At 49.9% G+C, this 27434-nt stretch overlaps 1 protein-coding gene and 1 long non-coding RNA gene across 3 annotated transcripts; one reads left to right on the top strand and one right to left on the bottom strand.

Annotated features, from left to right (window-relative positions):
• Urm1 (ubiquitin related modifier 1) lies at positions 1-24627 on the top strand. 2 transcript variants are annotated; one of them, XM_032902927.1, is made up of 5 exons: positions 1-99; positions 13334-13404; positions 21340-21421; positions 23383-23431; positions 23756-24627. In XM_032902927.1, exons 1-5 carry the CDS (start codon positions 5-7, stop codon positions 23822-23824), a joined length of 366 nt encoding a protein of 121 aa, XP_032758818.1. In that variant the 5' UTR covers positions 1-4; the 3' UTR covers positions 23825-24627. The 2 variants fall into 2 exon arrangements, with proteins under 2 accessions (XP_032758818.1, XP_032758819.1); XM_032902928.1 differs by lacking the exon at positions 1-99 and adding an exon at positions 8561-8663.
• A 1042-nt stretch (positions 24628-25669) lies between these two features.
• Positions 25670-27154, bottom strand: LOC116901210. Its single transcript, XR_004387966.1, has 2 exons — positions 26827-27154; positions 25670-25847 (listed from the first exon to the last, which is right to left on the bottom strand). It is a non-coding gene; the product is annotated as an uncharacterized LOC116901210 (long non-coding RNA).
• Between the last annotated feature and the right edge of the window lie 280 nt (positions 27155-27434).

Genomic DNA, 27434 nt, shown 5'->3' with positions numbered 1-27434 from the left:
CTTAATGCCCATCAAACACAGAAAGGTAAGATTTTATCCTCATCCCACCAATGAAGAACAAGAGACTAGGTTTCTCTCCAAACACCAAGGAGTCTGGAGGTAAACGCCCCCACCCACCCCGCCCCGCCTCGATGCTGAGCTGGGCGCTCCTGGAAGGGCCAGCCTCCTGCATCCTTGGAGGTCCAGCGGTGCTCGGGACAGGCAAGTGGCTGCCCAGGCCAGTGTGTGGCTATCGTTTTCAATTCCTAGGAAGAAGGTTAAATACCTTCCAGAGGCCCATAGAGGCCGTTGTGGCGAGGGCGGGGGCGACCCAGTGACTTTCAAAGGGGGCCTGAAAGCTTAGCCACCCCTCCCCCGGGCCGCGGCTTCCTCCTGGCCTAATCAAATTCTGGGCTCAGCCCTCGTCTTTGGCGGCAGTTTAACCCGAGCCCGGGCGGATTTCTTTCTCACTGATCTCAGCTTGACACCCAATTAGCACAAGAATGGGAGGAGGAAGCCTGCGAGAGGCGCCTCCCAGCCTCCCGGGGCGCGCGAGGGGGCCGGCGGGAAAACAAAGGGCGGCGGGCAGGGGGGCACTTGCGCCCTCGCCTCCGCCCGCGACCTCGCTATTGTCTCTCTTGGAGCTTCAGAGAGGATGGAAGACTACGCCCTGGCTCGCAGGCTGGGGCCCCGGACCCTCTACTGCAAGGGATACTAGGGGAAAGTTATTTGGTTGAGACTCTGGCCTTAAGTGAGAAGCAGTGGGGAGGGGCAGGATCCCGAAGGCCTGGCTTTGGGAGACTCAGTTTTGTCATCTGAAAAATGGGAGGAATATACAAGGTGTAGTCCACCACGGCTTTACCGCTGGGCACCGCAAAGTTCAATCAACAAATGCTCTTTGAGGGAACACAATGCTCAACCTGTTCCGTTTCTAACTGATGGATTAAGCTTGGTTCTGGACACAGTGGCAGTAGCAGCAGGACCAATGCTGTCAACCTGAGCTTCTGTTCAGATGAAGCCTGAACTCGGACTCATCATGTTCCTGAAAGGGACTCCCATGAGGACTGCTGGGGTGACAGATGAATATCTTCACACCCAGTTTACAGGTTCTAGGGATTTACTGACCCCAGAGCTTTGAGCTAGGTCAGCACTGGACTAAATGCATTCTCGAATGTTGTTTTGTTTTTAATTTTTTAAAATGTTTTTAAAAGATGTATTTATTTATATGAGTACTCTGTAGCTGTCTTCAGACACACCAGAAGAAGGCATGGGGTCTCATTACAGATGTTTGTGAGCCAGTGGTAGAGCGCTTGCCTAGGAAGCGCAAGGCCCTGGGTTTGGTCCCCAGCTCCGGAAAAAAAAAAAAGAACCAAAAAAAAAAACCAAACAGATGTTTGTGAGCCACTATGTGGTTGCTGGGAATTGAACTCAGAACCTCTGGATGAGCAGTCAGTGCTCTTAACCACTGAGCCACCTCACCAGCCCCTTAATATTTTTTTAAATGTCTTTATTTATCTTGCGAACTTAAGAGGGCATTGGATTTCCTGAAGCTGGCCTTCCAGGAGCCGCTATGAGTGATGATAATCGTGCCAGCCTCTAGATAGTGACCAGCCAGTACTCTTTGTTTATTCATTCACTCTATGTTAGTATGTGCATTGGGCTTTGCCTGCATGCATATTTGTATGAGAGCATTGGATCCCCTGGAACTGGAGTTACAGTCGTGAGCTGTGGAACCAAAACAGGACCCACAGGCCTGGTGTCCTGATGACTCTCTTCCGCATGATATAGTCTTACACCTACCTACCCCAAAGGTGGGTGGCCTTGAGCCCCTCTGCTGTCCAGGTCCTAACAACCAATCGTTCCTAGAGCTGTTGTCTATCAACCCTAAACCTTCCCCCTAAAAGGGACCGCAAAAAGCCAGTGAGGGGCTGCTCTCTGAAATCACCACTTGGGGCAAAACAGCCATTGAGTCAATCCCTTGTACCCTGCTAAATACAGTTTGCTTTAATCAGACAGTACTGGAGTTTGTTTCTCCCCATCCCACCCCCCACCCCCAGCCCTGCCCCCGGTCTAACATTGCCTTGTGGGTGCTGGGGTCCTTTGGAAAAGCAGCCAGTGCTCTCTAGCTTTGGGGTTTTTGTTGTTGTTTTGTCTCTTTCCTTTTTTTCTTTTCTTCTTTTTTTTTCTTTTTTCTTTTCTTTTCTTGTTTTTTTTGAGATAGCCCTGACTAGCTGACTAGCCTGAAACTCACTATGTAGACCAGGCTGACCTAAAACTAACAGAGATCCACAAACCTCTGCCTCCTGAATGTTGGGATTAAAATTATGTGCAGCTTTTTTTTTTTTTTTCCTTTTTTTTTTTTTTTTTTTCGGGGCTGGGGATTGAACCCAGGACCTTACGCTTCCTAGGCAAGCGCTCTACCACTGAGCCAAATCCCCAACCCCTATGTGCAGCTTTTTTAAAGTTTATTTTATTATTTTATGTGTATGGGTGTTTGCCTGCATGTATGCACAGTCCCTTTGGAGGCCGGAAGAACAAGGGCATGTGATCCTCAGAAACGGGGTCGTAGGTAATTGAGAGTCACTGTGTAGATAGCTGGGAATCAACCCAGGTCTTCTAAAAGAACAGCTGAGGTTCTTAGCCTTTGAGCCCAACCCTAGCCATGGATTCTTGACTTATAGTAAGTACAGAGAGTAGTTTTAGGACTCCTTAATATGAGAGAAAGCTGGAGTTTACAAAAGAAAGATTTTTAATGGCAGGAAAGATATCAGAGTGGTTAAGAGTGCTTGCTGCTTTTTCAGAGGACCATTCAGTCCCTAGCACCCATGTCTTGTGACTCCCGGTAGCAAGTAACTCCAGCTTCAGGGCCTCCACCCTCTTCTGGTCTCAGTGGGTAGCCACATGAATATTCAAGAACACACACACACACACACACACACACACACACACACACTCACATACACACACAGATAAATCTACAAACAAAACCAGAACAAACAAAAACAGTCTGAAGAAGGGCAGAGGGAGTAACTCAGTCTGTACACCAGTGCTGGCTGGGGAGGTAGAGACAGGCCAGTCAGCCTACCCTATCCTCAAGACCCCAGTCTCAGTGAGAGAACTTGTCTGGGGGAAAAAAAAAATCAAGGTTTGTTATTTCTTTCGGAACTCCTCCCACTCTTCCCCCAGAGCTCCTCCCATCCCTCCCTCTGAACTCCTCCCACTCCTCCCTCAGAGCTCTGGGGTTATTTTTTTTAGTTTTTTTTTTTTTTGCCTGCTTATATGTATGTTTGCCATGTATGTAGCTAGTGCCCAAGGAGGTCAGAAGAGGACCGTAGGACTTTCTAGTGAAAGACCCCCCCAGAGCGGGGAGACCATCACTCAAGTCTGGGGATGAGGAGACCCCCCAAGAACTCACGTAAGACCATCCTTGCTGTAATTTACATAAGGTTTATTGATAGGAACCAGTGCACTGGGGTCAAGACTCGTATCACACACAGGGGCATTGGAGTTTGACCCCAAGAGACTGGGAGAAGAGGTATTTAAAGGAAGAAACCACAACCCAAGGGGGCAGGGATGGCATCATTGGAAAGTGTGGAGAATACCAGTGAAAAATCACAAGGAGAAACTCTCTGTTTCTCAAGACTGTTTAACTTTATGGTCTGTCAGTTCCTGGGAGAAGCTTTCTGCTTCTCAAGATTTTTTTTTTTTTCTTTTCTTTTTTTCGGAGCTGGGGACCGAACCCAGGGCCTTGCGCTTGCTAGGCACGCGCTCTACCACTGAGCTAAATCCCCAACCCCTGCTTCTCAAGATTTTAATCTAACTTTATGGTCAGCTAGTTCCTGGGAAAAAGCTGTTGAACCGGCCGATGTAATTGCAGTTCCAGGGCCTGACCAGTTTCTTTCTTCTGCTCTAAACTTTTGTCTAGGAGGGCAACCTTAAAACTTCTACCTTTCAGGGTTGAGGATTTAACTCAGTGGTAGAGCCCTGGGTTCGGTCCCCAGCTCCGAAACAAAACAAAACAAAACAAAACAAAAACAAAAACTTCTACCTTTCACTAGAACTGGAATTTGGATGGTTGTGAATCATCATATGGGTGCTGGGACTTGAACCCTGGTCCATTCTCCTGGAAGAGCAGCTACTGAACTCTCTCCAGCCCCTCCTTAATAAATCTTAGAAAGAAGGGAAAAAAGAAAGGAAGGAAGACAGGCAGGCAGGCAGGCAGGCAGGCCAAGCTTAGTAGCTAGTCCAAGCCTTTAATCTCAGCACTTGGAGGCCATAGGCTCCAATCTATATATATGTCAAGGCCAGCCAGGGCTACATAGCGAGACCCTGTCTCAAAAAAAATAATAATTCTGGGGTTGGGGATTTAGCTCAGTGGTAGAGCGCTTGCCTAGGAAGTGCAAGGCCTGGGTTCGGGTCCCCAGCTCAAAAAAAAAAAAAAAAAAAAGAACCAAAAATAATAGTTACAAAAAAAAAATAATAGTTACAGTGGATGGCTCTGGAGGAAGGCACAGGCTGACCTGGTCTACACACTAGAAAGGACTGGGGTGTTAGAACCTTTATGTAGGGGGTGTGCAGGAGACCCTGCTTCAATCCCAAGCACCAACGTGAAAAAGTAACCAGAGCAGTTAGGCTTAGCATGATGGTGCAAATAATCGCAGAAGACAAAATAATTCCAAAGAGAAAAAAGAAACGGCCTGGAGAGATGCTCAAAGGTGAAGAGAGAGGCTGCTGCTTCTAGAGAACTCTGGTTCCCAGCACCCACAAGGCAGCTCGCAACTGTCTGAAACCCCATGTTCTGTGGACCCAACACCCTCACACAGACACACAGTCAAGCAAAACACCAATGTGTAATAAATAAATAAATAGGAATCATTAGAAAAGGAAGAAGAAGGCTTGCTGTAGGGAGTGTGAGGGGGCTTAGCTGCTGTCCTTATTCTGTTTCAGGTCCACATGTATGCACACAAATCAATGGAATAAAAATGTAATAATGAGGGGTTGGGGATTTAGCTCAGTGGTAGAGCGCTTGCCTAAGAAGCGCAAGGCCCTGGGTTCGGTCCCCAGCTCCGAAAAAAAGAACCAAAAAAAAAAAAAATGTAATAATGAACAGTAGAATAATATAAAAATCTGTAACACCTTTAATATAACTTGGAACAAATGTAACTTGTCTTCAGAGAAAGACACTTTTAAAATGTATAATCTTAGCCGGGCAGTGATGGCATACACCTTTAATTCCAGCACTCAGGAGGCAGAGGCGGGCAGATCTCTTGAGTTTGAGGCCAACCTGATCCACACGGTGAGTTTAAAGATAACCAGGTTATATAGAAAGACCTTGTCTCAAAAAACTAAAAAGAAAAAGAAAGATAGTTAAGATGGCGTTTGTGGGAACTACCTGAGTGACGATCATATTTTACATGTACAAGTGTTTTCGCTGCATGTATGTATGTATGTATGTATACATGTGAGTGTCTGGCGTCTGTGGAGATTTAGCATCAGACCCCCTGGAGCTAGAGTTTCAGAGAGTTGTAAGTCATGTTCCTGCTGGGAACCCCACATTTAATTTTTTTTTTTTTTAATTTTCAAACACAGGATTTTTTTAGTGTAGCCCTGGCTGTCCTGGAACTCCACCAGTTGACCAGGCTGGCCTTGAACCCTAACCTTTATGTCCAAGATCTGCCTGCCTGCTTCTGCCTCCCAAATGTGTGTATGTCACTGTCACCACCCCCCAGCTTTGTGTTTAGTTTTGAGAAAGGGCCTCTGCTAACATAGAATGCACACAGATGTGTCTGTCTCTCCCTCCTGACTGCTGAGATTATAGGCATGAGTCATTAGCATTCCTGGCAACATTTCATTTTCATTCATTCATTCACTCACTCATTCACTTATTTGGCTTCTGAGACAGGCTTTCTGTTTGACGCCCAGGCTGGCCTCAAACTCACTGAGATCTACCTGCCTTGTCACCTGAGCATCATTTCTTCCTTTTTTTTTTTTTAAGATTTTATTTATTTACTTTGTATAGGAATACACTGTCGCTGTCTTCAGACACACCAGAAGAGGGCATTGGATCCCATTACAGATGGTTGTGAGCCACCATGTGGTTGCTGGGATTTGAACTCAGGACCTCTGGAAGAGCAGTCGGTGCTCTTAACCACTGAGCCATCTCTCCAGCCCCTTGAGCATCATTTCTAACAAGGGTTGGATCTATGATGTTGCGTTGGTGGCTTTCAAGTTACATTGTTCAAAAGATAGCAAAGAGTAAGTAAAAGCCAGAGTAGTGACCTTCATCCCAGCATTCAGGAGGCTGAAGCAAGAACATTGCGGCAAGTTCAAGGTGAGCTTGGCTACTCTCTCAAAAACTACAAATCAAAAGGTGTTTTGATAGACTTTGTTGCTCTGTTTTGTCTTGAGACAGGGTCTCACTGTAGCGTAAGCTGATGTTGGGGAGCTTCCTGACATGTTATTTTTAAAAGGAGTCAAGTCTGCTTCTGCTTCCTGAGTGCTGCATGAAGGCCCTTGCCACCGTACCTTTCCCGTACCTTTCCCTCCCTTTCCTCACAGCATCACATCATTAATTTAGGGTTACCTTGCACTCCCACTGAGTGCTCTGATCTCAGGCATACAGCAGCGTAGCCACTGATCTCCACATAGCTGTAGTTCAAACCCAGGGGTTTGTGTATTCTAGGGAGATAATTACCCAACTGCTCCCAAAATAATGTACTTTAAACAGTATTTACAACAGTCAGGGCGGGGGGGGGGCGGCGGCTGGAGAAATGGCTCAGTGGTTAAGAGCACTGGCTGCTCTTCCAGAGGTTCTGAGTTCAATTCCCAGCAACCACATGGTGGCTCACAACCATCTGTAATGGGATTCGATGCCCTCTTCTGGTGTGTCTGAAGACAACTATAGCGTACTTATAAATAAATAAATAAATAAACCCAGCTGCTGCTTCTGTCCTCCTCACATCTTCAATAGCTTCCCTTCTCTCCCAGACTTTAGAAGACATGGCTTGGCTCTGCCTACTTTTTGTTTTGTCAAAGCAGGGTTTCTCTGTGTAGCCCTGCTTGTCCTCAACTCAGAGATCTGCCTGCCTCTGCCTCCTGAGTGCTGGGATTAAAGGTGTGCCCCGACGTAGCCCAACCCCTGCCTACATTTTTAGCCTAACCTTTGGCCAAGCTCCCTGCTCTCCAATTTGCTCCCTGAACCTTCCAGTTAGTTTGCAACCTATGCTGTCCTCATATATACCTGGCTAACTTTAATAAAAGTTTAGAGCCCAGAAAGTCCACTGTGGTGTGTCACATATATACACCACCCAGTACTGGGCCCAAACCCATGCCCTTGTGCCAAGGCAAGCACTGTACCTTTGGCCTACATCTCCAGATGACACTCTTTTTTATCTTTGTGTGTGTTCCTCAATCATCGTTCTCCACCATATATTAAAAAAAAGATTTATTTTTCAGTGTACTGGTTTTTGCCTTTTATATGTAACTGGAGTTACAGACAGTTGTCAGCTGCCATGTGGGTGCTGGGAACCAACCCTGGGTCCTGTAGAATAGTAGCTGGTGCTCTTAACCTCTGGGCCACCTCTCTAGTCCACCATTTTATGGATTGAGGCGGGTCTAGCTTGCTCATTGGCTAGTGTCTCTTGCCAGTTTGCTCGAGGAGACCATCCTCACCTCCCCAGCACTGGTTTTACAGGCAGGCTGCCATGTCCACCCATCATTTCAGGTGGGTGCTAGGGATCTTATCTCGGTTCCTTACACTTTGACAGCAAGCACTTTAGCAGATGAGCCATCTCCTCAGCCCTAACGTTTTCTTTTGCAAGTCTCTATCATACTGATTTTGTAACTTCAGAAAATGTATTTCAGTTTAGGATTTCACATGTATTATTGTGGTTCGTACATTTAATTATAGTCGTGTGTTGTGTGTGTCGTCCCCCCTCCCCTCCTACACTGAAAGACCTAGAGACAGAAACTTCAGTTACATCCTTTATTACTCTCTCTCCATAGGACCAAACAATCTGCCAGACACATTGTTAACTCAGTAACCGCAGAGGAGAAGGCATACAAATCACCATCTGACACAGATGTTTGGATAGTATGACGGCAGCTCCGGAGAGACAACTGGGTCAGAATTAAGAATTTGGAGATAGCACGTATTACTCCCTTAAGCTTAAGGCAGGTTTGACAGAATTGTTTGTGGGTTCTCTGTTGTTTTTGAGCCCCGAGTGTCCTGAAATTCCCTACGTAGATGTAGATTAGTCTGGCCTTGCACTCACATAATCCACCTTCTCTGCCTTTTTCTAAGGGCTAGGATTAAAGGCGTGTGCTACCACGCCTAGCTCGAAAACAGATTTGTAACCAGTTAAAAATCAACAGTACGTGGCTCACAGTCGGGTCATTGGACGCTGATGAATTTCTTCCCCTTAGACGTCTCCTCCTTCCTGCCCAGGTTTTTTGCCAGGTCTGCAAATAACCTAGACAATCAATTCCCCAGCCCACTGAATCGGCACCGCGTCTTTGGCCAATAGCTGTGGAGTAACAGAGTCCCCTCCCGGGTACCGCCTCTTCCGTTTACGCTACCTAGTGGCGACCGGAAATACGCGAGCACTCCGGAAGTTAAAGGGCGTGTCCTGCTAGTTTGGCTTCCTCAACATGGCGGCGCCCTTATGTGTGGAGGTGGAGTTCGGGTGAGTGAGATCTGGGTCGCCTTGGGGATGGAGCGAAGCCGTAAGACCTGAAACTCCGGACCTCCCTCGGTCTGCCGAGGTTACTGTCGCCCTCCGAGAGCCGGGATAACCCCCTGGCCTCTGACTGGCGCGGTCTCCGTGGGCGACGAGGCCGTGAGTCCAAGAATAAAGGCGCGCACACACGGTTAGGGAAATGTGTTAGGAGTCCCTCGCCTTGATCTGTGTCGCGTAGGACTCGGAGGCATTGACAGCGAGCAGGCCGTCTTCCAGCATGTTTTACCTGTGCCATTCTGAGCCCGACCCACCTCGTTTGGCTTTTGAACTTCTAAGGGGAGCACGAGTCTCTCTGTTGAATAATCGTCAGTTCTGTCTTCAGGTGGCAATTCCTGCCTAGTTTCTTCCTAGAGGAAGATGTGGCCAAGACAGGACCCTTCTCTTTCTCAAATCTTAGAGTTTTAATTAGGCTTTAATCTCTTGCAAAGTAGTTTGGTAAGTGACGTCTGCAGAGTTCAGAGGAGATACAGGGATAAATAAGATGCCACGGAGGGAGCGACCAACACTGGCAGTATATTATGCACACGATGAAAAAGTCCAGATTGGGGTACATATCATTACTTGAAGGAACACAGGGAAAAGTGAAAGCCGTCTCAAATCTCTAGTTTGTTCTTCCAACACACAGAATGCCTGTCATGGTTAAAGAACCTGCAGAAGATAGACTTGGGAGCTGAGAACAGACAAAAGGCTGAGGCTTCTAGAGAAGGGTGATTGGTTTCTAGAATCATGGAAAAGCTAGGTAGGTGTGTGTGTGTGTGTGTATGAACAAGCCAATGTGTGTGTGTGTGTGTGTGTGTGTGTGTGTGTGTATGAACAAGCCAAGGTTGAAGTGAAGGGAAAACTGTGGTAGAAGTGTAAAATCCCTTCTGAATGCCTTTCTTCCCCTTTGGATGCCCCCCATTCCTTTCATGTTGTCCCTTCACTGGGCAGTTCATTCACCAGTCATTTATTGAGTGCCTACCATGTGCCAGGCAGTGAGCCAGACACCAAGGATACAAAGATAAATAGCACTCTGTCTATTCCCTACAGAGTTCAGCATTTCTATCCCTTGGAAGGGAGTAGTCTCATGAATGTTAAATGCAGTTTAATTGATGATATTGTCTCGCGGCTTGGATCCAATTTGAACTACATTGGTCTGGCCTCCTGACTGTTTTGCCTCTTCGAACCTTAGCCGAGCTAACACAGTACCCTTCCACTTCCCAGACTGAGGATAAGATGGGGGCTTCCTGATGCCTTGACCAGCCTCAGCAGAACTGAAAAGGAAGAAGCTACCGGCTCTCGGTGCTAATGTCTATTGGTAGCCAACTTGTCTTTCATTCTCACTCAGTGAGACATGGAGTTTACTCAGCAGAGATGTGTTCTTTCTGCCAGATACTGTGCTGGCAACAGTAAGGAAGTCATAAAGTGAATAAGACCGTTGCCTTCAGAGCTTACAGACAATACAATTGCTTCTTTACTAGCCTCCACCTCCTTTGCCTCTCAGCAATATTGACCTTCAGCAAGACAGGACAATCTTCTTTACCCGCCTGTGCATCTCCTTCCCCAGCTCCCCAGATAAGTGACCCATCAGAACTGCAGCTGCACAGAGCATCGTGGCTCCTGTCTGTTACCCCAACATTTGGAATGAAGGAGCAGTTGGATCTTTGTAGTTTTGAGGCTAGGCTGGGTACATAGTGAGAGAGCTTTCTATAAATGGTTGCCAGACCCAGAAGCCTTCCCTCAGTCCTCCCCTTTTGGCGTTGTTTGGAGGTAGGAGCTCAGACTGGCCTCAAGCTTTCTATGTTAGCTGAGGCTGGCTTTGAACTCTTGGTCCTCCTGCTTCCTGAGTACTGAGATTGCAGGCATGTGCCACCCTGCCAGTCATCTTACATGTTTTTACCTCCAACCTTTGATCAATTGTGTCATTTGACAGATAGGCTTCACCTTTTACTATAAAGCTGAGAAGATTTCAAAGGATCTGTAATGCCCATCATTCTCACTGGTCCTGGGAAGTCTAGAAACTGTTGTCTCTAAGCACTAGGTGGACGGGATCCTCTTGGTGCCACCAGCTCTGTTAGGTCCTTTAGAAGGCTTCTCATCTTTTTCTTGTTAGAACTAATTCTTTTGGTATGCCTCCTGAACTGCTGTTATCAGAGGAGGTTTTGTTTTGTTTGTTTTTTGAGACACGGTTTCCCTGGCTGTCTTGGAACTCAGAAATCCACCTGCCTCAGCCTCCCTTGCATTGGGATTAAAATGCACACCACCATCAGGCTTCTTTTTGTTTTTTGAGACATGATATTCAAGATGGCCAATATCTCAAACTCAGTAGGTAGCAGAGGATGGCCCTTATATCTCTGTCTCCCCAGTGCTGGGATTACAGGCATGCGCCATCATGCCTGGTTTGCAGTGCTGGCAGTGGAATCCAAGATTTCCTAAAGGCACAGCAAACATTGTACTGACTGAGCTACACTTCCCAGCCCTATAGAGTGTGTTTGAGGACATACGGAATCGGAAGTACAGTGCAGGTGTGTCTGGGCTCCTTCAGTTCAAGGTAGCAGTGGCCCAAATGTGAGGCTCCCTTCCCACGAGTGTGGGGAGGAGGCTGGGCACACTATTGAGATCCGAGGATTAGGAAAAGTAGTCATATTCATTGGTGTGGCAAATATATTTTTTAAATCCCTGCTGTATGCCAGGCCTTATTTCACTTAGAGGCTATTGTGTTTCATGATTAGCCAGAGAATAAACGTGGATGAGTAGATTTGGTGGTGGTGGTGGTGATTAGTTAGTTGGTGGGTTGATTGGTTATTGGTGGTGGTGGTGGTGATTAGTTAGTTGGTGGGTTGATTGGTTACTGAAGTGGGTCTTGTTTAATACAAGCTAGCCATAAACTTATTATGTAGCTGAAGAGATCCTTGAATTCTTGTGTCTCCTGCTTCTATTTCCCAAGAGGTGACCATCTTTTAGATAGATATATTTTAAAGAAGTAACTAAGACATGTAATACCTGTGGTATTAGCAGATCATACCAGGAATTGAGGTATTGAAAGCAGATGGAAGTGTCTTGATTAAATTTGAATGGCAAATCTTATAAAACAGAAGACACCCTGGCCTTAGGTCTCTGGGGTGCAAACAGCCTCATGTCTGCCTCCCTAAATCAACCTTCTTCTCTCACTCCAGTTGTGCTGAGGGAAGTGCTAGCCTCTCCCTTGGCCTAGCCCACAACAGTGACAGGTCACTCAAAGCCTCACTGCTTTGCTCTTCATCTGTTTGTAAGAGGAAAAACAGGCTCGGCCTCAGAGCCTGGTACTACCAGGTTTGGCCACTCTTGATGATTTGCCTTCAGTTCCCACCCCTCTTCCCTGACCCTTAAGTCCTGAACCCCCTGCTTATCACCCTCCCCCAGCCCAGCTGCTGCATGTGCCAAGCCCTACCCAGCAGAAAATGAAGCTCTTAGAAGGGGATAAATGGAGGTTCTGTGTGGGCTTGCAGCTGAAATGGCCCTGCGCACAGCCACAGATGGGCCTCTGCTCCCCCTCCACATTTCTGCATCAACAAAGCGTGACCTTGTTTAGATGACAGTCGTCCCATGTCTTCCCCATGACAATGTTTGCCTTGCCTTTGCCTCCTAGTGGGCTGCCTCAAGACATCTCTGTTCCCTGAGACTGGAAAAGGGTGGGGGGTAGGAAACATCACATCCATCAAAAGTCTGTTAAGTCCGTCTCAGTTCTGCCCCACGTGAAGTCGGAGATGGGAATCGGGATACCCACAAGAAGTAGTGTGGGACACTGAAGGCCCTACTGCCTACACTGAAGTCCTGGCTTCTGATCTTGGCTTTGAACATCTCTGCTGTCTTGACTGTCCCTTGGCTAGGTGCTGGGACACAGAAACGAAAAGAACTCTGCCCTTGGGGCTTTCAGAAAGAACTCTGGGGTTATGTAACCCCAGCTTATCACCCTTTCCAGCCCAGAGAGCCGAGCTTTAGCGTGTTCTCCATTCTGTCAAATGGAATTAACAATGTCTGCCTCCTCCCTCCTTCCCTGGGATGGCTAGAGAGTGAAATGGGATGAACAACACCCTGTCTGCAACTGACAAGGTGATGTGATGTTCTTAGTGCGAGCCCCAGTGGGCGCCCTTGCCCCTGTTGCTGTGTGCTCAGGAGTGCCATGACAGTGAGAAGGAACAGAGCTGTTCCCACCTTTATCTGGCCAGAAATGCACAGTGTCTCCAGAGCACCCCAGAAGGTGCCTCAGCAACATTTGAAATAAGGTCAAGGCTTTTTAAAGGTGGGTATATGGTCAGGGTGTGACTGGCAGGCAGGGGTAGGTAGGCCTAGTTCCCTTCTTGGGCTGGCAGCTCCAAAGCCTGTGTTCTACTGCTGTGTACTAAGCAGCCTCTCAGGAAGGCAGAGGAGTAAAGGAGGCTGCAGGCTTGGGGTTCCACTAATAGTGAAAATGGTTTCCATCTGCTTCACTGCAGTAAAAGGGCGTCTTGAGAGGCAGTCACGAGTTACTAGGCTCTTCCTGAACCTTGGTCTTTGCATGTCCTCAGCTTTTACCAGCAGCCCTGTCCCCAGTTACAAGATTCATCTCAGTCCTGTTAGCAGTAACTTAGCTGTCTTTCTCTGGCTTTCCTTTGTAGAGGTGGTGCGGAGCTCCTGTTTGATGGGGTAAAAAAGCATCAAGTCACCTTGCCTGGGCAGGAGGAACCCTGTGAGTATTGAATTTCCTGGCTGCTCTCTGGGGCCACTGGGCATGAGTGGGTCTATGGTCTAAGTGGAAATGGTTTGGGTTGCCATGACTGGTAGCAAGGGAAAATGAGACTATAAAGTGTGTTTTGCCTTCCTTTCTGGGACTGGCCACCTCTGCAGGAAGGGGTGGGAGGCCGGTCTTCACAGGAGAATGGCTGGACTGATGGCTCATCTGTTTGGAGCACTGGCTGCTCCTGTACAGCTCAGCCGTAGTTGGCAGCGCCCACAATCTCAGGATTCAAGACCCTCTTCTGAGCTCTGGGGCACTGGGAATGCATGAGGTATACTGACAGGCAGGCAGGTATAACATTCTTACCAGCTAATGTGGGGATATATACCTAAGTCCAGCACTAGGGAAGCAAAGGCAGGAAAGCAGCTAACCTGGTCTACACAGAGTTCCAGGCTAGCCAGGTACATAGTGAGACCTTGTCCTTTTTGTGGGATTTGAGACAGGTTTTCTCTATGTAGCCCTGGCTGTCCAGAAATTTACTCCGTAGACCATGTTAGTCTTAAACGCAGAGATCTGCCAGCCTTTGCCCCCTGCTTGCTGTAATTAAAGGTGCGTGCCACCACTTCCAAGCTTGAGATCTTGTCTTCAAAAAACAAACAAAAATGACACTGGTATATATAAAATAAATGAGTTTAAAAAAAAATAGATATGGTAACATACACCTTTCATCCTAGCAGTCAGTAGCAAAAGCAGGAGGATCTCTGTGAGTTCAAAACCAGCCTGGTCTACAGAGTGAGTTCTAGGACAGCCAGGGCTATACAGAGAAATCTTGTCTCAGAAAACCAAAAAAGAAAGGAAAATAAAAAATTGCATGAGTTTCTCAAGAAATTAAAAATAGTAAGTTAGAAATAAGCTTTGGGGCTGGGAGTGTGGCTCTGTGGTAGAGTAATTGTCTACCATGCATGAAGCCCTCCTTCAGTCCCTAGCACCAGAGATATCCTGCCAGGAAGAACATGAGGCAGGGGTGGGGGGCTAAATATCGAGGAGGTTTTCTATTCGGTTATTTGAAATGCTTGGTAACCTTTCCTGAAGAGCTGTGTGCTGGGCACCTCTTTGATGGCAAACCACATCCAGTGAGGGCGGCAGGAACCAGAAGAGCCTGGCCTGTGTCCGTTATGTTTTCAGTCCTTGATCACATTGGTGTCTGTTGAAAGCAAAGAGTTCACTTTCACAGGTCTGCCTGTGTGGCTCGCTCTGACCAGAAGGACACACTGACTGCTGGGACAGAAAGTTGCCAAAGCTAAATGTCAGGGTAGCAGGGGTAGGAAGGTTCATAGATAATAAATGTGACTGTAGTTTGATGTCACATAGCCTTGGTGGCCTTGAGAGGAAACAAGGAATTCTCAGATGATGCCTCTCAAAAGATTCTATCCCAAAGCCTGGTTAGAAGTTTATCAGAATACCAGGCCATGCATCGCCTTTAATCCCAGCCCGCAGGAAGCAGAGGCAGCTGGATTTGAGCTGGAGGCGGCCAGCCTGGTCTATAGAGTTCCAGGAGTGTTTTGTTGGTAGTGGGTTTCTCTGTGTGGTCGTGGCTGTCTTGTCACTAAACTCAGATCTACCTACTAGCCTTCCACTGCTGGGATTAAAGGCATGCTATGTCTAGCTAAAAAGGAGTTTATTAAAATACCAGTTTGGGCTGCAGATGTAAGTTAGTTGAGGTTTGCCTAGCATGCACAAACCCCTGGTTCCATCTGAGCACTAAGTAAATCAGGGCTACAACTAGGGGTGGGGCTGGGGAGGGAGCAGGACAACCGGAAGTTAAAAAGGTAGAGTAACCTTGAAGCCAGCCTTGAGACACAGAAGAGACTATATCCAAAATAAAATAGAGTTATGGTTTATTTCCTCTTACGTTTGCTTGACCCAAAAATACCCACATTTTCACAGTTCCCTCCGCATGTCACTTACTAAATACTCAGAAGTGGAGCCTGAGTAGTAATCATGTTCCTCTGCATGGGGCTGGAAGTGTCCGGTGCCTTCTCAGCTCTGGTTCCTGCTCATTGCTGACCTAGAAGGTACCTGCCATTTCTACTGGATGATTAGTCGATTCACTGACTGTCACAGGAGCGCTCTCTATGTAGCCCAGGCTGGCCCTTTTCCTCTGCTGCACTGTCACAGACAGACTCCACCCCTGCTCCGGTCGTGTTAAAGGGTAGCAAGCTAGGGAGGGCAGGGGCTGAGCAGCAGTTCCTGGGCGGTTTAAACTGCTTAGCATGCATTTCACAGCCTCTCTGGGGCCAGCTGTTCCTTTCTCTGCTCTCCAGGCCTGTTTGCTGATCCCTTTCCTACCTCCCTCCTCTCCCCTCCCTTCCCAGTCCCTGTGCAAAATTGCTTTTGAAAAGATCCACTTTCTGCTTAATTAAACAATGAGGAGCGTCCCCTCACACATCTGTAAACCTCCTTCTGAGGCCAGTTTAGCCCACAAACTGCTCCATTCTTACCCCCATTCACTTGTAAATGGAGCCTCTGAGGTTCCCTCCACCCCTCTTCTCTTTCATTCCTCCCAGGCCAGCTCTTTCTTCTCCTTTAGCTCAGGCCTGGGGTGGGAATCCTAGAAGAGCTCTGCCTTGGAGCCCAGCCTTGTACTTGGTAGAGAAGGGACACTTTCACTTAAGGGATGAGATTTGGGGCCCAGGTGGAGGTGGGAAAACACTTTTGTTGGCATGGGTCCTGTGCTTCAGCAGGCCCAGTGGACGGGTGTGGCAGAAGACAGACTTCTACTTGGGAGAGAGCAGTTTAAACAGAACAGCCCTGTCCTCGTGTGTTCACAGAGACTGGATACAGTTCTGCTGCAGCCATGATTCTTTCTCAGGGTTGAATCTCTTCAGCTCTGAGGGCTGGAATTAATACTCTCAGGTAGTGGTTTCCTCCTAATGTTGGGACACTTTGACACAGTTCTTCACGTTGTGACCCCAACCATCACTTGCTAACTGTAATCTTGCTGCTCTTATGAATTGTAACGTAGGTGTCTGCTATGCAGGATGTCTGCTCTGCTGCCTCAAGTCACAACCCCACAGATTGAGAGCCACTGCTCTAAGGGGCCTTGCCAGTGTGGGCTGTCAGTATCTCCTAAGCAAGGGAGCGTCACAAGAACAAGGGGTCCTTTCTTATCTCATCCTACAAGGTCACCCAAGACCATCTTCATACACGTATATAATAGACTTTGACTATGTCCTTCTGTTCTGTGACGACAATCCCCACACTAAGTCTTTTGAGGTAGGGTTTCGTGGAGCCTACGCTGGCCCATAAACTTGCTGTATAGCCAGGGATGGCCTGATCCTCCTGCTTCAACCTAAGACTAGGATTACTGGCTCTCACCATCAAGCCTAGCCTAGTAGAGGTTTCATACTTGTTCTCTTAGATGGGCACAGCACGGTTTCTACGCCATGGCCACCATGGCCATGGTCGGGGCTCTAGCAGTGCAGAGGATGAAGAATCGAGTCACTTGAGTCCCCAGCTTAGACCCCATCTGTGGCTGTTGCTGCTAGCATTTTGCCTTAATCCTTACAGTGGTGCTTTTGAATGTTGATTACTGTCCATATTTGTTAGGATAAATGATACCATATTTGAATATGTTGAAGTGAAGTGATTTCTCGTCTGAGACTATCTAGCCCTCGGTGCAAGCCTTCTCTGTTTGGCCTTTAACTGGTCTGTTACAGAGCAGCAGCTTCTCTGCACTGTCCCCACTGGGATTGCACTGGGAACCTTGCATTAGGGTACTGAGTGCACTGCTGGCTGTGGCACGCACAGCCTTGGACTGTGAATCTTCCCACACAGCCTGCCCCAGGAGCTTGACCAGCCACTGGCATCTTACTGTTCTGGACACATAAAATGGGAGGAAGATGGTGAGAGTGGCCATGTGCCTGTAGTCCCAACTTTACATGGGAGGCTGAGTCAGGAGGATTATCTGAGGCAGAACTCAGGAGAGCCTGGGCAACCTGGGAATTAAGACCAGTGTGTGAGCCCTACACCTTCTCCTTTCTGTCGATTGTTGGATTTGTGGTTTTTGTTTTTGAAACAGGGTTTCTCTGTATATCTCTGGCTGTCCTGGAAGTCACGCTGTAGACGGGGCTGGCCTTGAGCTCACAGAGATCCGCCCACCTCTGCCTCCTGAGTGATGAGATTAAAGGAGTGTACACCTCTGCGTGGCTATACCCTCTCTCTGTCACTGACATCTTGCTTGCAGTGAGCACTTAGCCTGTCCTATGGAAAGCCCAGGATTATGCGAGCAGTAGTGCTCCTCTCTCTAAGGTTAGGGGCCAGGCAATAGGCAGAGCACTCAAAGAGCCAACATACTAGAGAGTCCAGAAGAGACAGTTTCTTTCCCTGGATTCAGGAATAATCGATAGTCACATTCTAGGCCCAGCTCCAAGAATCATGCTATCAACTGTCTTATTTGATCCTTATAACAACACACTCTTTTCTCAAAGTTTTCAGTTTTGTGTGTATGGGTGTTTTGCCTACATATATATTTGTGTGACATGTGCATGCCTAGTACCCACAGAGAGCAGAACAGGGCATCAGATCCCCAGGGACTGGAGTCGCAAGGGACTGCGACTGTCATGTGAGTGCTGGGAGTCAGACCTGGGCCTTCTGCAAGAGCAGCTGGTGCTCTTAACCATTGAACTGTCTTTCCAGGTCCACATGTTCTTTTCCATTTTTTACAGTTTTATTTTTGTATATTCATGAGAGAGGAGAGAGAGTGAGTCTGCTTGAGGAGACTAGAAGTGAGTATTAGGTTCTTATGCTGTATTGAAGGTGGCTGTGTGCACCCACATGGGTGCTAGGAACCTAACATTGGTCCTCCTGGGAGAGCAGCGAGCACTCGTAGCTGCCAAGCCATCTCTCCAGCTAAGTAAAAATGCGGTCTTACGTCTTTTTCTTTCTGTTTGTTTTTCTTTTTTCTTTTTTTCCCCCAGAGCTGAGGACTGAATCCAGGGCCTTGCACCTGCTAGGCAAGCGCTCTACCACTGAGCTAAATCCCCAACCCTCTTTCTTTGTTTTAAAGAAAAGGTGAGGCTCTTGAGAATTCCTTTCCTGAGGTTGTATAACTAGGAGTAAACGGAGTCCAACTCCAAACTGAAAGTGGAAGGCATGGTGGTGCATACCTGTAATTTCAGGACTTGGGAGGTGGAAGCCCCAGGATTGGGAGTTCTTGGCTTACATAGCCAGCCAGGCTGGCTACATAAGTCTCTTGTCTAAGTTAAGTCTGTCTAATACCAACTTCAGTGATCTTCACCTTCTCCCTCCCTCTGGTGCTCCAGTGGCATGGCATAGAGTTGTGACAGCAGCATCCCTGGCCCTCAGACTTCACTCTGGGAAGGGTAGTGGGGGCGCCATGTTCTGTGGCAGGACAGAGAAGCACAGCTCACCAGAACTTCTAGGGTTCAGAAGAAGGGACCAACCTCATCCAGATCAGGCCCTCTTCCCAGGACCTCTAATGCTGCTCCTCCTGCTTTCTCCATCCTGCTGCCTTGAACCTGTCGGTGGCATGGTGCCTCAGCTCTTCCATATGTCCTTCCTTCTGTCCAGACAGCTATCCCCACCCAAGCCCATCCATCCTTCAGGTCTAAGCTTCACTGTTAGCACTTTGGGAAAGGCCTTTTCTGATCCCAAAGGAGGGAGCACACAGCACCACTAATTAAGTAATGCCTGCTGCCTCTGCTGCCCTCTTTTACGAGAAAAACTCTGCATCCATCTTGCTGGCCTAATCACCCTAGTGTCCTGCACAGGATAGTTGCTCAATAAATGTTTGTCTTGTGAATGGCAGCCCCAGGAGGGAGACCATACTCAGGAGGAGCGAGAAGGAAGGAAAAGCAGGCAGAAGGTGAAAGTAAGGGTCTCTACCCCTGTCTATCCAGAGCCACCCCAAGCCACCAGTCCCTGACTGCTTAACCCTTCCTCCTCCCTTGGGCGCCTTTGGAAGCCGACCATCTGGCTTGGAGCCTATTTGCATATTGTCTGGGCCTCAGCAAGCCAAGCAAGATGTCCCGAGGGTGCGTTTTAGGCCAGTCTGAGTGGCCCTTGCAGCCTGAGAAGGGAGCCATGAGTTCCACCTCTCCCCACCCCCAAATCCAGGCACAGGGACAATACAGGCGGCTGTGATACAGCAGCCTCACCATGGTAACAAGCTATCAAAAATGTGGGCGGGCTTGGAGGGGGGCAGGCAAAAGCGGGAGGGAGTGACCTCAGCAAATAGGAGCATCATGATAAATGAGCCAGCACTGGGCAGCAGACTCATCCCCCACCCCACCCCTCTGGAGTCCATGACAGTGTCATCAAGTGGATGACCCCCACATGACCACTAGCTTCCCCATTTCCAAACTATCTAAAGTGGACCAGAAGCACTCTGTCTTTGGAGGGAGCCAGGACTTGTCACCAAAAGAATCCTAGACTGTCAGATATAGCCTGTGGTCATTGGGCAAACCTCTTCTTGGTTCTTCCTGTGTCTAAACATGCAGGGACAGCTCTGGCTGCTGAGGCTGGCTGAGGCTGGCTGATGGATGTGTCAGACTCCAATGGTTCTATCGAACAGCCATAAGATGTATGGGCCGGCGGCTCACCAGACAGTGCCAAGATGGAGGCCAAGGGGATTCAGGGCCAAGGGGAAGCCTCTGCAACCTGGGCCTTGGGAAAGAGCCCAGGAGTCCAAGCGCAGCTTGAGGGAGGCAACACCCTTCTTCCTTCCTAGGAAATTACACATTCACTTTGTTTAAAGGGAATTTTAAATTGTGAGATGACAGCTTTAGTCCATGAACACCGTCTTTTGCCCTGTGGGATATTTGTGTCCAGCAAAAAAGTCCCCACTGCATCTTTCCACCCTCTGGCCCTACCCAAGACTAGACCTGCATATGCACTGTAGCCTGAGGTTCACACTGGGGAGAGAAACTTCCTGTGAACTCAGTCCTTTGTTCCAGGACTTTGGGCTCTAGGCAGGACTTCTTAGCCATATTCACCTTGCTTCAGTTGAGCCTCAGAGCTTTGTCTCAGGCACTGTCAGAGGCAGCAGACCTCTTTAAGGCCCAGGATAGCTCCCCTAGGGCTTCCTAAATGCCACTTGTTTCTCTGGGACCTTTGTCAAGTCACCCCTGAGAGCAGGACCTCCAAGAGCCTCAGGAACAACTTGAGTAAAGAAGGTGGTGGAGGTGCTGGGGTGGGGGTCTTGGAGATACAGGCCAGTCCCAGTTTGTTATAGGCTGGCCCCTGGCTCCTTTGAAAGGACAGGTAACCCTGGAGACCACTGCCTCCCCATGCTGCACAGATACTGGTGGCAGCAGACCAGGAGAGGCCGTGGCAGCCCAGGACCTCTTGCCATGTCAAGGTGGCCACCCCCCAGGGCTCTGCAAAAGTGATTTGTCAGTGTCTGTCTGGTGAGGAGCCTTCTCTCCCTCTGCTAGAGGAAATTAACTGATGATATCGGCTCAGCGATTGTTTTTCTCCCCTTACAAAGGAAAATATATGCAGACCCTGCTCGCTCATGAGCAAAGCTGAGGCCTCCCCAGCTGGACTGTCAAGAGAGATAAAGGTGTCAGTCTTTGATGTCCTCTAAGCAGCCTTGTTGAGGTAGCATCATCCCAGCTCTGTCCCCGAGTTCCTTTTTCTAATCCTTTTAAATTATGTGTACATACATGTGGGCGTATGTGAGTGTAAGTGTATGCTGAGTCAGAAGAGTATATCAGATCCCAGATTGGAAGCATATGTGGTTGTGGGCCACGCAGTGTGGGTGCTGGGAACTGACCTTTGGTCTCTGACAGGTCACTGACCTCTCCTAATCAGGTTTCTGGGCCCTGGGAACCTCATGTTCACTTTCTTTTGTGCCAGGCATGGCTTTGGGGCCTAGGAATGAGTTGGGTTTGACATTTGTTTGCTCTGTGCCTCTCTTTCTAGGGGATATCCGGAACCTCCTTGTCTGGATCAAGAAGAATTTGCTAAAAGAGCGGCCAGAGCTATTCATCCAGGGAGACAGTGTGTGAGTTCCCATCCCCAATCACTGAGCAGGGCAGAGGGGGGAAGCCTTATCTAAGTCCGTGTCTTGGGGCTCTGAATGTCTCATCCGCCTGAGTCCTCTGGCCCATATTTCCTTGAACTCCTCTGAAGATAGAGCTGTGCTCAGATCTGTTTCTATTTGTCTACTACCACACTAGGCATTTTAGGCTCTTAAAGACCCCTATGAAACACACGCCTTTAATCCCAGCACTTGGGAGTCAGAGGCAGGCAGATCTCTGAGTTTGAGGTGAACCTGGTCTATGGAGCGAGTTTCAGGACCACCAGGACTACATAAAGAAATAATGTCCGTAGTCTCAAAAAACAAACAGAAACAAAAAAACCCATATGAAAGGAGCTTGGTAAAATTTCCCCAAAACGTGGGCTATGCTTCACGTTACCACAGCCTTGATGCGTGCAGAGGTCTGGGTGAGTTACGGTGCTTCTCTGGGCCCTCACTTATCCTCTGTATAGAAAAATGCTAAGAGAGCCATGCTGCCCAAGAGAACTGGGCTGCCCAAGAGCTCCCCCTCATCCTGGTCTAGGACATTTGTCCCATAGGCCTTTTCTTAATGACAGAAGCACTCTTCAGTAGTGCTGTCTGGTGGTAGCTCCTGCCATTTGTGGCTGCTTGAACCCTCAGAGTTGACCAGAATGACTGAGAAACTAAGTGCTCCATTTTTAACAGAGTGGTAGCACACATCTTTAATCCAGCTCTTGGTAATTAAAGGCCAGTGGATCTCTGAGTTTTAGGCCAGCCTCGTCTACAGAGGGAGTTGCAGGACAGCCAAGGCCACACAGAGAAACCCTGTCTTAAAAAATAACAGACAAAAACCTGTCTCAATAAAATAAAACAAAATAGGTGGCAGGATTGCCACAGGTTTGAAGACAGTCTGGGGACACAGCAAGACCCTGTCTTAAAATCAAATGCAGGCTGGAGAGGTGGCTGAGGTTAAGAGCACAAGCTGGTTCTCCAGAGGACCTGAGTGTGATTCCCAGCACCCACACCAGGTAGCTCCCAGCTGCCTCAGCGGCTTGTCTCTTCACCTCTAGCCCCCACTCCTCAGCCCCTGCTGTGCCTGTACTCACCTGTACACACTTCTACAGAATTGAAAATTAAATACCACTCAAAACACTTGATTTTCATTTTTTATCATTTAAATAGGTACATGTGGTCAGTAGGGTCAGTGTGAGGCATCACAGAGACACGGTTCCAGGTCATTGCATGCACATACCCACTCAGACAGACACAGAGCTTTTCCACCCATCCCGACTTGCTAGCGAAGGTCCAGTTCCTTATAGCAAGTCACTTCACTTGTGAACAAGGATGGCTTCTGTGTAAAGGAGGGCCACAAGGCTGTGAGACTCTCATCTGCCCTCAAGCATGGGTCCCTGTGGCCCAGGACTGCTCTCCAGTCTCCAGTGTCTGGCACAGCAGTCCTGGAAGCCACCTGCAGGACACCAGTGCTCCCTGGACCATTGCCTGTAGGAACCAGACTGATTGGAGATTCATCAGGAGAGGAATCCTGGAGACTTAGAAGCCAAAGCCCTGTCTTTTCAGAGCCTAGGAGAGTCGGGATAGACACTGAATAAAAGTAGGTTCCCCTTGCAGGTTACCTAAGACAGTGGCAAGCAAGCCCTGGGCACCATTTTGTTGTGTTCTCAACAGACCTTGGGCAGGCCTTATAATTGGCCCTGCTTCACACGAAGGAAGCTGATTCTCACAGAGGTGCGGTGCGGTGCCTTCCCTGAAGTCTGGGCGGCAGGTGGTGCTGACCTTTGCCCATGCCCTCCAGACCATGATTGTCTGACCTGGTTTCCTGACTGTGTACACTGGCTTCTACTTGCTGGGAAAATGGGAGGAAAGCTTCTCCCACATTCCTGTACCCCACAGACTGAGCCTCCTCCCTTCTACTCCCTGCATCCTCACTACCCTCTTCCCCACAGGCGGCCTGGAATCCTGGTCCTGATTAATGATGCCGACTGGGAACTGCTGGTCAGTACCTCTAGTGACACCCGCCCCAGCCCTTGCCTTCCCTGCTCCAGTGGGAAACCCTGGGCTTCAGTCAGGGCTGGTAATCTCTCTCATTAATGCCTCCTCCTACCCCTAAAAGAGCCTGTTCCTGTATTCTGACCCAAATGAGGGAGGGAAACTGGGAGCTCGCCCCTGGAGACTTGAAAGTCAATGTGTAGACTCTCCATTTTTCTGCTGGGGGTTTTCTTCCTTTCCTAGAGCACCCACCTTTCTCCTTTGTGTCCCAATACCTGTCAATGACCTAGACCACGTTCTGATGGTCCCTGCCCCTTTTTCCTGACCCAGGGAGAGCTGGACTACCAGCTGCAGGACCAGGATAGCATCCTCTTCATCTCCACCCTGCATGGCGGCTGAGGCCTCCTCGATGAGCCCAAGCACCTTTGCAAGGGGAACACAGGACAACCACAGACCCCTCGGATGCTTCCAGGTCCTCCGTCCCCCTTGGCTGCCTCCTTCCCTGCTGTACCCCTGAGCTTCCTGTATGCAGGAAAAGAGGCCAGGTGCTAAAAATGAGCCTTTCTGGGCAAGGCGCACGTGAGCAGGGAGAGAGAGCAGGGAGGGAGAGCAGCCGCCTGAGCCCAGCACTCCTTCCAGCAGCTGAGGTGGGGGAGGGTGCTCCTGTGCTGTGTCAGGGGTGGAGGGGCTCTGTGCCCAGGTGACCCAGCTGCTTGCTGCTATGTCTTGGTGTATGTACGCTCTTAGTGGTGGCCTGGAAGGCACTCCAGTTCCCGAGACATCTTCATGGGGAAGATGGATGGACTGTAGTAACTGATGAGAGGCTCCTCCCTTGCCAAAGATTAGAGGGGCCTCCGCCTCAGTTTCCCCATCTGGACACAGAGAGCTCTGCTTGTCCCCCACTGATGTCATTATGGAACCCCAGCTGGGGTCCCCTATTCAGTGCTCACCTCCCTCCCCTCCACTCAGCAGCTGCTCTCCTAGCTATACCCCTCCTCCCGTTCCCCCATCCCCAAGCCCTTGACCCTGGCTGGCCTCCCCCCCACATAGGCCACCAGATGGGCTCCTGAGACACTCTCCAGGCTGCCTACAACTCATTCTGTTGGGGGTAGAAAATGGAAGGAAGTAGCCTAACCTTAGGCAGAGGGGGGCGGGGCCTCAGCATGTGTAACTCCAGGCTTCCTGAAACAAGCAGGATTTGGGTGTGCAGCACCCAGGTAGACAGAAGGCCGTGTCCCCCTTTCCTCCATCCCTTCTGGAACTCTGGAGACTTCGTGCCTGCAACAGCTGGCCTTGGGCGAATAAAGACACCAGGTTGTTTACTAGCCTTGCCTCATCCTTCGGGTCTGTGGGCTCTTATTCAAATTGCCTGTCCTAAGCCAAGGGCTCAGAGGCCTTCACCTGCAAGGTAAAGCATGCACTGTGCCAAGGAGAGGGTGGGTCAGGAGGACCGTCTGGGTGGGGAAGGGAGTGCGAGCCCGTAGTGACCACCCAGAGCCTAAGCCAGAAATTCTCATCAACCAGCCCAAAGCTAGGCTTTGTTCTGCCAACTGCAGTCAGTAGTCCCCAACCCAGAAGAGGGGTGGCCTAAGTCAGACTGCTGAGCCTCATGACTCCCACAACCTGCAACAAAAGCTTCTGACCCAAAATGTTGCTATCCACTAAATGTCAGTAAGGTGCAGTCCTGCACCTCGCACAGACGAGAATGTCTAATGTTGTGGGCCGATGCTGACGCTCTCATGGCCCCTGCTTGGTGGGCTGTTCCCAGGCACTGCAGCACAGCAGACCCTCGGGCTTGTGTGGGTAGGAGCAGCCAGCCAGTGTTGGGTCCCAGTGCAGTTGAGGGTGTGCTGAGGTCAAGCCTTGTCATAGTTTTCTCACTGTGACATTTTTAGAGGGTCAGCCTGTCCTGGTTCCTGGGCTTCAGCTTCTAGACATAAAAGTGCTTGGATGCCTTATGCAGCTGATGTGGGGACCCGCGTGTAGGCAGGGACCTCCTTGCTTCTGTGGCACCCCAGTTAATGGTGAGCATTTAGGAGGATGGGCTGAGGAAATCAGCTTCCCTATGGGGTGCCGTTGTGCAAATTGGTCAGAGCCCATTCACCATAGTCCGCTCAGGTCCTTTCTTAGTTTCTAGCAGAAAGGGGTCAGAGACAGGTGACTCACTAAGCCCCATCAGTGCCCAACAGCTCCCCTCCCATGCAACTCGTGGCCCTTGCTTTTGAGGAAATAAACAAGTCCCACTACCTCCGAAGATTTTTTTTTTAATGAAAAGGATTAATTTGTCCAAGTTCTTATTTCCCAAGCCGTGGCGATTGCCCGGCTGGAGCGCATCGTTCCCCAGCTTCTCAGTTTCATGGCAGCAGCGGGAGGCACAGCCCATCCAGTCGGTCCAGAGGAGCTTATGGGAGGGGTTGGTTGGCTGGTTTGGGGTATAAGGGTTGATTTCGGGTTTGTTTGGTTTTTGTTGTTGTTGTTGTTGTTTGGGGGTACTGGTCAGAGGATAGGTTAAAACAAATTCAAAACGAGTTAGCAAAAGAATTTTGCTGGCATCTACCTTCACCCCCCACTAACTGCGGTTCTGACCAAGGACCGGCCGCACGAACCACATTCGGGTCCCACCGCTGTGTGCCAGCTTCGTTCCGGCCGAAATTTGAAAGCCGGGAAACCAGGCATGATCGACTGGAGGATCCTGCCAGCCGACACGGGTCACCGCAGAGGAGAAGGAAAGAGGCGAGGATGAGGATGGCGGCGCCGGTGGCAAGGACTTTTGTCCCCTCTTTAAGTGCCAGTCTGGGGCCACTATGTTGGTTCTGGGACCTGCCGGCTGCCCAGGGGGTCTCCCAGAGTGGACCTCCTCTCTGCGGCCCCCGTCTCTGTTGAGACCGGAGCTCAACCACAGATGTCCAGCCACAATTCTCGGTTGGCCGCAGACTCGTACAAGAATTGCGTTTGGACAATCAGTGGTGAAGCCCCTGAGTTCAGGGCTCCGGTCCCCCTCGGGGTTCTGCCTGGCTCCTTAAAAGCGCACACCAGATCTCCGGAGCTGCGTATCGGAATACCTCGCAGAAGCTCAGCAATCGCAACCCGTCCCGCGGTAAGGTGGACAAGCCGGTGTCCAAATCCCGGCCCTGCTAGGGCATCCCCATCGCCCCCCGGCGTGTTTCCTTCCATCGTGGCCAAGGGTCCCTAGAGTAACCCGCGTTGTGCCTCTGGGCTACCCCAGCCTGGAGGAGATATCCTGTCAGGCCCAGGGAACCCCACTCCCTTCTCCCCGCCCCCAAGACTGGGTTCTGGGAATCCAGAAAACTGGGGCCCGAGGCCGGTGGCATTTCTTGAGCCCCGGGTTTGGGATGCTGGACTCACGGGGCCCCCTCCCCAGCCTGGCCCCGCGCACGCACCGGCTCGGGCGCTCTCTGCTTCCTTGTGGCTGAGTCGCGGGTGGTGGTAGCCCGGGCAGCGGGGAGCGCCGGAATGTGCCGCCGGGTCACCTGCAGCGCCCAGGGAGCCGGACTGGGAGCCGGCGTGCTGGCGAGGCGCAGGGCTGAACCCGAGCGGGCGCCTCTGGCGGCTTGGGGCCGGGGCGGGCTTTTAGTGGGCCGCTCCAACAATACGGGCCTGGCGCAGAGAAAGGGGCTCGGCTGCAATTGGTACTGGATTTGAATAACGCCACGGGGCCATCAATGGTCATTGTGTCGACGGGTAATGAATCTCCGCTGTCTCTCGGGCTGGCCAGGCAGCTGCAACCTGCGCTCAGGCAGCTCTTAAAGACATAGCATGCCCCTCCCTGGGGGCCGCTCCCCCACTCTACACCGGCAAGACCCTGTGCCCTCCCACCCCACTCAGCACCCTCCACTCCCGATGCCCCGCCTGCTCCTTCAGCTTGACCCCTTTGCCGGTGGCCCCCTCCCTCCAGGGCCAGGCACCCACATCTCGGTCCTGGACTCTGGACCTGAATGAGGCCTCTTTGAGCTTGGCTGAGTTCCCCAAGAGTAACCAGGGGACCCCA

The sequence above is a fragment of the Rattus rattus genome, chromosome 5, assembly GCF_011064425.1.
Source record: "Rattus rattus isolate New Zealand chromosome 5, Rrattus_CSIRO_v1, whole genome shotgun sequence".
In the NCBI taxonomy this organism is placed as follows: domain Eukaryota; kingdom Metazoa; phylum Chordata; class Mammalia; order Rodentia; family Muridae; genus Rattus; species Rattus rattus.
The sequence above is the reverse complement of the archived record's forward strand: the minus strand, read 5'-3'. Positions and strand labels throughout refer to the sequence as shown.